The following is an 11,971-nucleotide window of genomic DNA, read 5'->3' on the forward strand; positions in this document are numbered from 1 at the left end:
TGAAAAGTTGGACTGATTTTATTGCAGTTATGCCGAGGCAATTAAAATTCCAGATAAACTATGTATTACATTGGCAAGGTTGACAAATCATCATTGTTTTGGAGTATAATGAGAATACCTCTGGGTAACATACAGGTTATGAGAAACAGGGGAAACAGACCAGGTACAGCACTGCAGCTACTGCTTAAAAATCTCCCTTAGTATTACAAAAGGTAAACAAAGCAAGCTAGTAAAAAAAAACCAATATACAGTATATGATTGAAGATAAACATGTGGCATACTGTTTCCTATATTGTAAAAAACTCAAAAAACAGCAACAATTATCGCCAATAAATTAGAGCCACAGGAGCACTAATGTCAAAAAGGGATTTATCATCAGTTAAGCAAAGGCAGTGCATTAAATCTGCGGCCTGAGCTACACAAACATTAACTATAGTGGCCATACAGAAAGCAACAGCAATGACAGCTATGGATCCCTCATTCTGCATTCATTATGCTGTTATTTAGATCTTATAAATGTAAATGCACTGAGCCAAGTATTGTCAATCATAGGCATACTGATACTATCTAAAGATGCAGCTACATTATAATTCTCCATTAATTTTTGGATTTATAAAATAGAGATTAAAAATCAGCTTTGTCGCCTTCTCACTCTTTTGGTAATTTGGGCTGTGACGGCTAATTCAGACAAACTGATTTTTGAAATAGGTTGAAGTAAACTTCCTACAGTTTTCAGTCTCTTTATCTTCCTCCTTTGCTCAGAAATTGTAAGGTGAAACCAGAATGTGGACCCGGGCCACATGCTTGGCCTGAAAGGTGCGGTCGCTGTACTCGGACATGTCCACGTCAATGCTGATCTCCTGTGGCCCGCGCAGCTGCTGGACCAGTATCAGCTCACCAGTCTGTCTGTCTGAGCGCTGCATAACAAAGATACTGCGTGAGTTTCCGCCCACTATGCCGAAACGCAGGCTGTCCGGGCCGGCGCGGCCGGGGGCGGCAGCGGTCGCCATGCGGAAAAGCGTGGCGGGAGTCTTCAGGTTGGAGGGCAGAGACAGGTAGTGAAAGGACACAGTCTTGGGGGCCAGGTGGCAGGAACGGCTGTCCATGGGGCAGGGGTTTCTCTCACACTGACTGCAGGAAGGAAATACAGTAAATATTAAGAATTACTGGGCAAAGTGCTTTGGAGAAGTGAAACACACACATACATATACTCATTTCAATGTTTTTCTCTAGACATTGGCTGCATGTTTACTCCATTTCAGTCCAGTCCTTGTACCTGACCAAGCATAAAAAGGCTCCTAACTCCCAACTAAGTGTTGTGTCTACACATAACAGGCAACTTAGCAAAGAGACCATTTTAAATCTTTAGCTGCCCTGTCACCCTAGCAGCCTGTCACAAACCATTTCTTTAGCTGCATCTCCAAATTATGCCAAAGATAACGCAGTCTGGCAGGCATAACATAGTATTTTTGCACCAGCTAGGTGATTCCCAAAGAGCTGAAGTTTTGGCATATCTCAGCATGGTTCTTAAAGAGTTCTTAAAAAATCTGAGGAAAATGGACAAGAAGGAACAGAGCTTAAAAACCTAGATTTACAGTATATGAAAGCTGGTTCCTTAAGAAATAGGAAAAAATCCAACAAAGACCTGACACGAGATCTGAGAAATGTATCTGGACTTTCAGTTTATTGAGATTATTGTATTTTCCAACATTTTGTTATATTATCTAAAAATTTCCAGAAGCTGTCTTATCAGTTGTTGGAGCTATGAGTGTCTATTTCCGCTATTGATTGCGCTGTGGGACCTAGCAACAATAACGTGGATTTAATATGCACGCTAACATCTGCACTTACACTGAATTCAATCTTTCATGAACCTAAAATGTGGTGAACATGAGCACGTAGAAAGGAACTGGGTCACAGCTACGCTCTCACTCGAATCTTTTCTTTTCTCTCTTGTTACAAGTATTTTCCTCAAACATTTCTCCTTCAGGTTTGCTGGCACCAGAGCACTATTTCACCACACTGATGGTTCAGTAGAAGCAAACAGAGCTTTGTTTCGTGCACTTAAATGAAGCAGCTTGCTGATGGCTGGCAAATAAAACATATTGACATCCTACGTGGTTCCAAAGAAAAAGGGAAAAAAATGGTGCAGTTCTGCTGAGTGTGCATTTTCTATGTCACAAGGGAATTCATCACTCGCAAAAAGTAGTACGTGGGAAAACAAGTGCATTATTACAGCAGTAAATCCTTTCACCAGATTATTGAAACCAGAGACAAGACATAAAAGATGGATGTTTCCAGGTCTGAAAAGTGAAATCCAGTGTGTGGAAGTGCATTAAACGTGCTTCTTTTTAATGGCCACCAGGGCGATGACTCATTTGGTTGCAAAAGTAAGTAGGATCGCATGGTTTCAAATTAAAAGAATATAATACTCTTTTCATTTATTAACTCAGTAACCATTTTTCCTGATGGTCTCAATTACTATTTTCACATCTTATTTAACCCAGTCTTCTGGTTATTTGGGAAACTTTGGTCTCATTTAGAGTAAAATAAGTAAAATGTAATGGACACAACCCTTCCATATGAGTGTACAGTATCCTTCAGTACTCAGCCAGATCCACCCTTAGAATTTAAAGCCCTTAAGATCGGCTTTACTAAATGGGGCAAAATAGCATCTGACGCATTCCCCAAATAGCGCTCATAGGTGTGGTTAGTTTTAGGGGTGATCTACAAAAGTTGCCCTGTTCTCTAAACATAGTCAGTACATTTCAATATTGAAAAATAGGTGCAAGAAATAAGACACACTTTTTTGTGTTAAATATCGGCCCACTTAGGAGTAGATTATGCCTCACAAAAGTTAGAAAATCAGTTTGTGTTTAGTAAATCTGTCTCTAAAAGTCCATATTCCACAGACTGACATCACAGTGGCTATGTGCTTCTTCTCTATACAGCCTATGGGTAAAACGGAGTGAATGCATCCAGATGTTTCGCTCACTGGGACTACAGCAAGTACAGAAAGTCAAAGTTGGACCAGGAGGTTGGCTGGTAAACTGTGAACAGGCTTCGTATCCGTCTCACGGGCAGCCTTTAATTCATGTTCCCAAACTGTTTTTTAACTTGGCTGTTAGTGATGTGTCTGTGTTGCCAGACCTCGGCAGTTACCATAGAAATGTAATGTTATTTCTACCAATGGCAAACAGGTCCTGGACTGTATTAAACTCAGAGGCCGTAAGGCATTTCTCAAGTGTAGTTGTCAATAACAGACCTTTTTTGTGTGTATTTTGACATCCTGTTGTGTATGCATGGCTACTGACACACCTAACTAAAGCTACACAAAAGTTTACTTTTGCTATTCTTCCTGTTCAAAAGCCTGTAGTGCTCAACAGTTGGGTCTGATTTAGTTCCCAAGGAGTCATTTGAAAGATGGCTGTTCTCGCTAAGACGTGACAGATGTTTTTTTTTTTTTTTAACTAGTCACTGAAAAAACAAAGAAGACTAGTGGTTCACATTAGGATGCATCTACTTACAAGGCAGATGTCTTGACGTAGCTGATGTCGCCGTGAGAATGGGGACACTCTGGATTGGCGCACTGAAAGCCTCCTCCCATGTTGATACAAGTTGTCCCTCGGCTACAGTTGTGCTGTTGGCTTAAACATTCATCCACATCTGGAGGCCAAAACAGCAAAGGCATGTAAGAATGAGAAGCTTGCCAGGCCGACACCCTGCTTCCTGGTTACCACGGTGTGAGCAGGGGGTGCTCTGCTATTTATTGGGGTTTTTTGTTTTTTTAAAGTTTGACTACCAGAAATGTCCTAAATATCCCTTCTACTGGGAAGGGGTGAGGTCATTCATTCCTTTGGAAAGCACGGTTACCTTCAGGGACAATAAAAATAGCAACGCAGACAAACAATTCTACAGAAAAACTAAAATCTCTGCTGCTCCGTATCCTTCTAAATCACAGGTATTCCTATCTGAGCTACTTATCCAGTGAGATCTGCAGCCAGGGCCCTGTGAATAAGCCTTTGTCCTGCGTTCCCCCTTGTCACTCACCCTCACAGCTCCGCCCATCTAGAAGCAACTTGTAACCGCTGGGGCAAGCGCAGTGGTACGAGCCTGGGACATTTACACACTCGTGGACGCACAGTTTCCCTCCTTGGTCCAGCCGGTACACTTCACACTCATTTACATCTGTCAATAAACAGAAAATAAATGCATGTACACACTGACTTTAAAACATGCATCATATAACAAGGTCAAAGAAATGTGCCTGCAAAAGTAACTCAGATGGGAGGACCTATTTGGAACATAGGTAACAGTATATTTGATATGGCTCGATGAGGGTAACTAAGACCTAAAGAGATGCTAATCAGCTCGTGACCTCTCAAGAGGATTATTTTGTTTGTCACAGACTGGCTCTACAGATTACTCTCATTTGCAACTGTATTAATCACCAGAGGAGTGAAGGATTCAGGTACTTTGTGGTATTTTCATCAGTAAATTCCATATAACATCTCTTTATGCCCCACGGAGATATCGTAGAGCAGGTCAGCAGCTCAAGGGAACGGCTCTGCGGCTGACCTTACCTCCCTATGAGGTGGAGAAAAGGAGAATTTCCCAACAGGGATCAATTAAGGTAGCACATAATTACAGCTCACCCTGACAGATACTATTGTCAGAGGTGCCACTCATGTGAAAGCCCGCATCGCAGCTGCAGTGCTGGGCTTGGTTCACTTGGGCACAGCGAGGTCTCCGGCTGAACGCTGGATCGTTCATGACACTCCACTCGGGGGGCGCTGCGATAGAAAAAAATAAATTATGAAATCGTAATGCCACCTAGGGTAAAGTCCCGAGTGACATGCTAACACAAACAAACCAAGGGACTCAGACATTCCTTCCGTGGTACTGACCTGTCTGCGTTTGGTGCTGGCAGTGGGAGCCACTCCAGTTTTGGGTGCAAGTGCATTTGTACTGGTTGACCCCTTCCACACAGGTACCTCCATTCTGGCAGGGATTACTTGCACATTCACTTACATCTGTGGATATAGGAGAGTATTAAATTAACTACAGTCAACGTGTTGAGAAATGTGCAACGTCTTCACTAGCCTCTGATCATTTTCATGGAGAAAATCCTTTACAAATATTTCCGTGGCTTCATTGAAACATGCCCGAACTGGTATTGCTGCGAATGCCTCTGATTGTGAGTAAGACTATATCAGTGTCAGAAATGGCCATTAATATGAAAATCAAGGGGTGTGATTGGAGCCTGTCCCAGTTGAACATGAGATCAGGTACTGTACACCCTGGACAGGAAATCATTCTCTTACAAGGCTTACATAGAGAAACATCAATTAAGATTGGCTAATTTTGAACCTAACATGCTTGTCTCTGCACAGAAGTTGGAGTACCCAGAGAGAAACCATGCAGGCACAGGGAGCACATCCAAACTCTGGTGGATGAAACCCAGAGTAGGAGATGGTGCTAACCCCTGCACCACTGTGCATGCTGAGCTACAAGCTGAGGATGCTTCAAAAACGTCCCAGCAGTTTAAATGTAGTCTTGAACCTGTATGATGTCAAAACAAGTGGATGCGTTACTCTGACTCGGTGTGATGTCAATAAAGTAATAAATACTAAAGGATATTGTGCATATGTTTGACAGAGTTAGCAGGATGGCATTGATTGTGGCGTTGTGACAGCACCACAATCTGATCTGTCTCTTTAAATTAGGACACAAGTGGAAGATTGGCATGCCGTGCCTTATGAAGTCTAGTTGGCTCCGAGAGTTTTACAGATGTACACATTTTGAAGCAGACTGTGCTCTTTGAACCTCAGCACTGAGGCCACAGTATACAGGATAACAACCAGTTCCTCTAATTTTTATTTGGCTTGCCCAGGAGCAACCACAGGACCGTAACATGAAAAGGCCCAATGCACCGTGCTAGATATTTTTAAACTCTTCTTAACTTTAAAGACTTTCAAACTCTATCAAGATCAATTTTTTGGTATGAGTATTTTAGGCATCAAATACGCTGGACTGAAAAGCACGAACTGGGATAATACTGTGCAGAGTCGGGCACTCTTGTGTTGTTTTAACCATGAATGTCAATAAACGTACGCACATGTTCAAATGTGCCACTTGGAATTTCTGGAGGAGAGCCACCGGTGCAGGCTGAAAGGGCTATCAAGAGCATGCTTGGCATACTTCTGCGCAATCAGACCATAGTGTGAGTATAATGACTGGACTTAACCCGGTGCAGTGGGGCTACTGTTGAAGAACCGAGGAAACATGAGCGAGGGGTGGGGGTGTCAACTTACAGTAGCCACACCAGTGCTGTCTGGCAATGATGGGTAGAAGCCTGCAGGGGAAATGGACCCACAGTGGAATGTAGTACAGGTGTTTTTCTGTGTCCAGAGACATTTAATGCCATTTTAACGAGCGCTTCATTCAGCGTGCCGAGGAGCTCCACACACTCTGAAGAATGGCTCTTTTCTTTGCCTCTTATCTATGTGTACGAGGAACTCCATTGTGCTGTTTGCTTTCTGAGCTGATGTCTTTTTCAGCCAGTCATTCATACAATGCTAAGACAGGGTCACCCTAAATAGATTTTTGTGGACATTTTTGCTCAACAGTGAATAATAAAGAAAATAAAACACAAACGGGAACTGATGTTTTTATATGGAAGAAAGATAAAAACATCCATCCGCGATGGCATTCTGCACCTGAAACTGGTCTAACTGGGAATTTGTGGGTAATAAATATCTTCTAATCTTAAAAGTCTATAGTGAAAGTGAAGCTCACCTTTACAGGTTACGTCAGCGCCGGTCCAGGTGCCATTTTCCCTGGCAAACTCGCGTCGCAAAACCCACAAGGTGGTAGCCTGGGGAACAAGTGAAATGGACCTCGTGGCCAACAAAATACTTTGACCCGAACTTGGTTCCATGAGCAGGGGCTTCCAGGGAGGGGCAGGTGGTGGGTGCTGTGGGAGAAAGAAAAAGGGAACAAGAGGAAGGCTGGTCACATGTGGAATAAGCCTTCCAACATCCTCTGGCATTCTCTGCCTGAGGATATACACGTGTCTCTGGGCAGTGCAGAAACTTCATGGGAAAAGATTGTTCAATGCCTCATTTACAGTCATCTGGCAAAGGAACAGCCATTTTTATGAGTCAGAAGTGTACCAGCACTCAGATGTTATGCTATGTATCGTGCTCTGGAAGGTATGATGTATAATACCCTAATAGTATATAATTACATTACATAATCGTAGGAATGGATTACATTTTTAACTTTCATGAGATTTATGTTCTTCTTAAAACTTGAGGAATTGTGGGAAAACTGTTTCCTTTTCTTTTTGTTCCTAAACTGAAAACATTTCAGTTTCTAAGTCACACTTGGTCAGACTGAGTTGTGTACAGATAATGATTGTATTATTACAACAGCTAGTCCCCCCCCCCCCCCCCCCCCCCCCCATTGTGCTGTTTTCTGATCAGTTTCTGTGTGATATAGCACATAGGCATCACTCAGTGATGATGTTAACTCAATCCAGAATTTGACATTTTTTGGTTTTATCTCAGTCTAAGCATTTAAAGTTGGTGTTGTGATATTTCTTCCTTCCTTTTTTATTTTGCTGAACCTTTACTGCTGTAAATGCAAAACAGCTTCTTTCTGTCCTGCCAAGTATTCTTCACAGAGCTATGAACTGCGCTGGTCCATCACTAGCAAATTGGTGTCAGTGTCTGTTGCCAAATAACACAATTCCACAAATCCACTTCCCCTGTCAAGTACCCAGTGCTGTAACTGAGATGGCCTTGAAGTACTAGAGGAAAAGTATAATTCCATAATACAAGAAAGTATGTCTGGCTCTCCACTGTCACTCACTCAAGAGGAAAAATCAAGTTAAAGAAAACAAACTTTCTAAAATGTTTGAAATTTGATACTCTGGAATTTTCTCCTGACTTTAACATAAAAGTGTGCCGCTGAATTATAAACAAAACAAAAAAACATAACAACAGCAGTCATATCATGCATGCATATGAAACTTTATACAGCATGACATGCAAATGAAAGGACTTTAGTGGCATTATGGGATAAATGCTGCCCTACTTATAGTAACCAACCACATACCGTACTCTGTGTTTAAGTGGCTGGTGGGGCATTTGGACATCTTTCCTGTGGTTTAAACAGTCATTTATCAGGTATGTTAACTTTGAAGCATAATAGATGTGTAATAGTTGGTAAAAAAAAAAAAAGAAAAGAAAAGAAAAGAAAAAGAAAAAGAAAGAAATGCAAGTTTTATTAAATCTGTTTTGAGTCTGATTTTAATCAATTTCTAAGTACATAATTTTAATATCTGGCTCCTGATTTTAGTCAGTGTTGAGACTGGTAATTTGTTTACTGAACACAAATGTATATGTCTCAGATTTGGTTCAGTCTACTTCATTTACAAGCAATTCTTCAACAAGAGATATGAACACTTGCAATCCATGTAAAGATGGCACTGCCTGCAGCATGTCCAGAGGAGGCCGTCAGGTGAAAAAGGAAGGTTTCACAGGACTGTGAAGCCCTATGGAAAACTATGTACACCATTACTGCTACCATGGGAATTAAGAGGGTATTTGATCAGCCTATCAGATGTACTGATTAACCATGTGTGACCACCTATATAAAAGCAGAAGTTTTGGCAGCTCGCTGGTTTGGACCATTCAGCTATGTGTTAATACAATTCCACAATCTTACCAAGATTGAACATGCCAACAAACCCTTAGGTCAGACTGTGTAATGCTGAGAGAAACTGCAGAAAACCCAAGTGCTACAACTCAGAAATTGGTTAGGATGTTTAGGAACAACCCACCAAGGCCCTGCCATGAACTGAAAACAACTGGAACACCAGCATCAGTGTCCTCAGCGAAGCCAGTTTACACTGCTGCGGAATGAGACGTGCCGACCAACAAAGAAACCCCTGCTCCACAATTGACACATTCAAACTCAAGTGAAATTTGTAGCTGCCCACATGGACAAAACAAATGCCTTCTGGAGAAATGCTTTATGGTCCAACGAGAGAAAGATAGAACTATTTGGCCACAATGACAATAAGTGTGTTTGAAGGAGTAAAGTTGAGGCTTTCAAAACTGAGAACACTGTAACAACTGTCAAGCATGGTGGTGGTAGCATCATGCTTTGGGCCTGTTTTGGTGCTAGTGGCACTGGTACATGTTAACGGAGAAGGAGGAATACCTCCAAATTCTTCAACTTCACCTCAAATTAACAGCTACCCGGTAGAAACTTGGACAGAATTTGGTATTCCCAAACCCATGATCCTAAACACATCAAAACTGGGTTTGAAATGGATAGCAGGCTAACAGTAAGCCTCTGCAATGTCCTTTTCAAGTTCTGACCTCAACCTTATTGAAAATTTGTGGACTGTGTTTAAAAATCGGGTCCATGCCAGGAAACCAACCAATTTAAATTAGCTGTACCACTTCTGCCAAGAAGAGTGGTCAAATATCCAGCCAGAATAACTCCAGAAGCTTACTGCAGTTAAAAAAAATATTAGTAGGTATGTATTTATACATATTTTTTATTTATATTTAATTTTTGTCTATGATAGAACAAAAACACACATTTGTAATAACGAATATTTGTTGGTTAAATTCCGCTTAACTACTCCAATAAGAGGTCCCTGCATTGCCATGTCCAGCTGAATCGCTTGACTTTAGCTGAGCCATTGTTAACGTTATGATTTATGGTGCTTTTTTCTTCTATGTCTAAATGTTATGATGATGATTCTGCTAATTCTGATAGCACTGTTCCTGTTTATCACTCACCAGACGACTGGTCTGCTTGAGGTAACTTGGAGACAGAGTTCTGAAGCGCTGCCAGTTTTGACTTCATGATCCTCAGCCCCTCGTTAAACCGCATCTCCTGGCCTTTCAGAAACTTCTCCATCTGACGAAGCACCCCAACCACCTGGTGCTTATCCATGCATGTCTGTTAATAACGAACGAAGACTGTGAGCAGAATAAAGACTCCTGGAAAAACATTTCGAAATCCAATGACTTGCCAGCAAAAACTGAGCGCAGGATGAAAGGTTACTTCAGTTTAATGGTTATAAAACGTAATACCTGAGTGATGAATAAACATTATTGTGCAGCTGTGGAGAATGAAGTCATTTAGATTAAACCCATGTTATTGGTGGACAAACAGTTATTATAGTCGCATTTTCACTGATACTAAAATATGTTATGCAACACTATGAAAACATTTATTTGAGATATTTTTACTATACCTGATGATAAGCGCCAAACTATATTTTATTTCACCCAAAACTATTGCTTTCTACTAGAATATATTCACTTATACCTCACAGCACTCTCTCTCACCCCTTTTCACTCTTATAACACAACTCTAGAGAAAGACACAGCTGGGCTAAAGCTGTGTGGCAGATGTCAGTGGGACCTAAGTCCAAAATGCTGTTCCTCTGTATATTTTGCATGGCGGTAGGAAGGCACATGCTCATTGGATAATCCCGAATGGGCAGACTCAAAATAGCATGGGTGCCACAGGCTGTTACTTTGGAGGCTGTTGGAGGGAACACTTGTCAAGCCATTACAAAGTTCCCCACAGAAAGTGCCGCTAATCCTTTCAGGAGGGTTTATTAATCACATGCTTACATTGGAACACCTCTGGGCAGCATACCTTAAATTCCTGCACTGGAATTCACAGGGCTTCGTACAATAACAACAAGGTTCAATACATTGAAATGCATGGTGTACAGAGCTCGGACCTGTGCGGCATTAAGACTGGCCCCTGCTCTGTTATGTGCCTCAGGCAGAAAACAGGGGAAATGCCACCAGCTGACAAGACATGAGAAGATTCAATTGATTTTTTTCCCAATTAAAAAACACGAAGTAGATTTAATATTACACTAAAATGTCAGGCATAAAATTCTCAGCAAACTTCTGGACGCGCGTAAAGTAAATTGCTCCTACCTGAACGGTGCCATGACCACTGTGGATGGCTGTCAAACACAGCAAAAGCAAACACCTGCATCGGAAAGACAGTGCCATCTCAGAAACTGCAGCCAAGTTAACAGGGTACCGTTTCCTATTGCTGTTCTCAGATATTTAACAGGCTTCCTTTTAGGCGATTGGATGCCCCCAGGATAGTGGAGAAGTTCCGTCTACTCGTTTGAAGAGTGTGGAAGATGCTCATCAGGTGCCTGAGACAGAGATGCGCCCGCGTCTCTATATCTGGGGTCCTGGAAAGTTTCGCCTCTGAGCTCTGCACGCCACCTAGGCTTCCTGCAGCAGGAATCCCTCCCACCGAGACACAGCCAAACACTTTTCTTTCTTTACCTCTCTCATCCCATCATACAACATTATCTGTGCATTTGGCAAATTGCACGATTATAGTTAGACTTTTATATTTAGTTATAGCCTCGTAAAGATTATTTTTCCTACAACCTAACAATGAATAGCCTTTTCAGAATAATAATTCCATTAACAGCATATTTCTAATGGGTTTGTCAAATATCTGCATTATTAGGTTAATATGTTTACTTAACGTGCGACTTTTCCAGTCTTCTGTGAGTTTGCTGGCGATAATAACCGGACGCACAGTATGTTTACTGGCTCGCCTCTCTACGAGCAAACTCTTTAGTCTTTACGGATCGATTTGTAGAGTTAAAGCGACATCTGCTGGTCGATGACGGGACTGCACACGCGCGTGAAGTCCCACTACGCGAGCCCGTTCGCGTAAAAAAAATATTAAACGACACAAGAAATGCGTTTGTGCTTATAAATCGACAGATATTTATGTTCAGGTGTTTTAATTTTGTTAATCAGCGTAAGGTATGATGGTTATAAGCGCATAACACACGCGACAACAGTGAAAACAAAGGGAAAAGCGAAGTGCGATATGCATTTCATTGTTGCAGATGTTGAAAGTGACCGACACTGCGTTCAACCAATAAGAA

At 41.7% G+C, this 11,971-nt stretch overlaps 1 protein-coding gene across 1 annotated transcript; it reads right to left on the reverse strand.

Moving 5' to 3' along the window:
* On the reverse strand, positions 1-11,301 carry LOC120715042 (fibulin-7). Its single transcript, XM_040001779.1, is given in 9 exon segments — positions 1-1,131; positions 3,528-3,666; positions 4,051-4,188; positions 4,656-4,793; positions 4,908-5,033; positions 6,799-6,841; positions 6,843-6,976; positions 9,822-9,984; positions 10,986-11,301. Coding segments are annotated over 9 exon segments (1,332 nt in total). The 5' UTR covers positions 11,064-11,301; the 3' UTR covers positions 1-758.
* Between the last annotated feature and the right edge of the window lie 670 nt (positions 11,302-11,971).

The sequence above is a fragment of the Simochromis diagramma genome, unplaced genomic scaffold, assembly GCF_900408965.1.
Source record: "Simochromis diagramma unplaced genomic scaffold, fSimDia1.1 OVJJ01000421.1, whole genome shotgun sequence".
Taxonomy (NCBI): Eukaryota; Metazoa; Chordata; class Actinopteri; order Cichliformes; family Cichlidae; genus Simochromis; species Simochromis diagramma.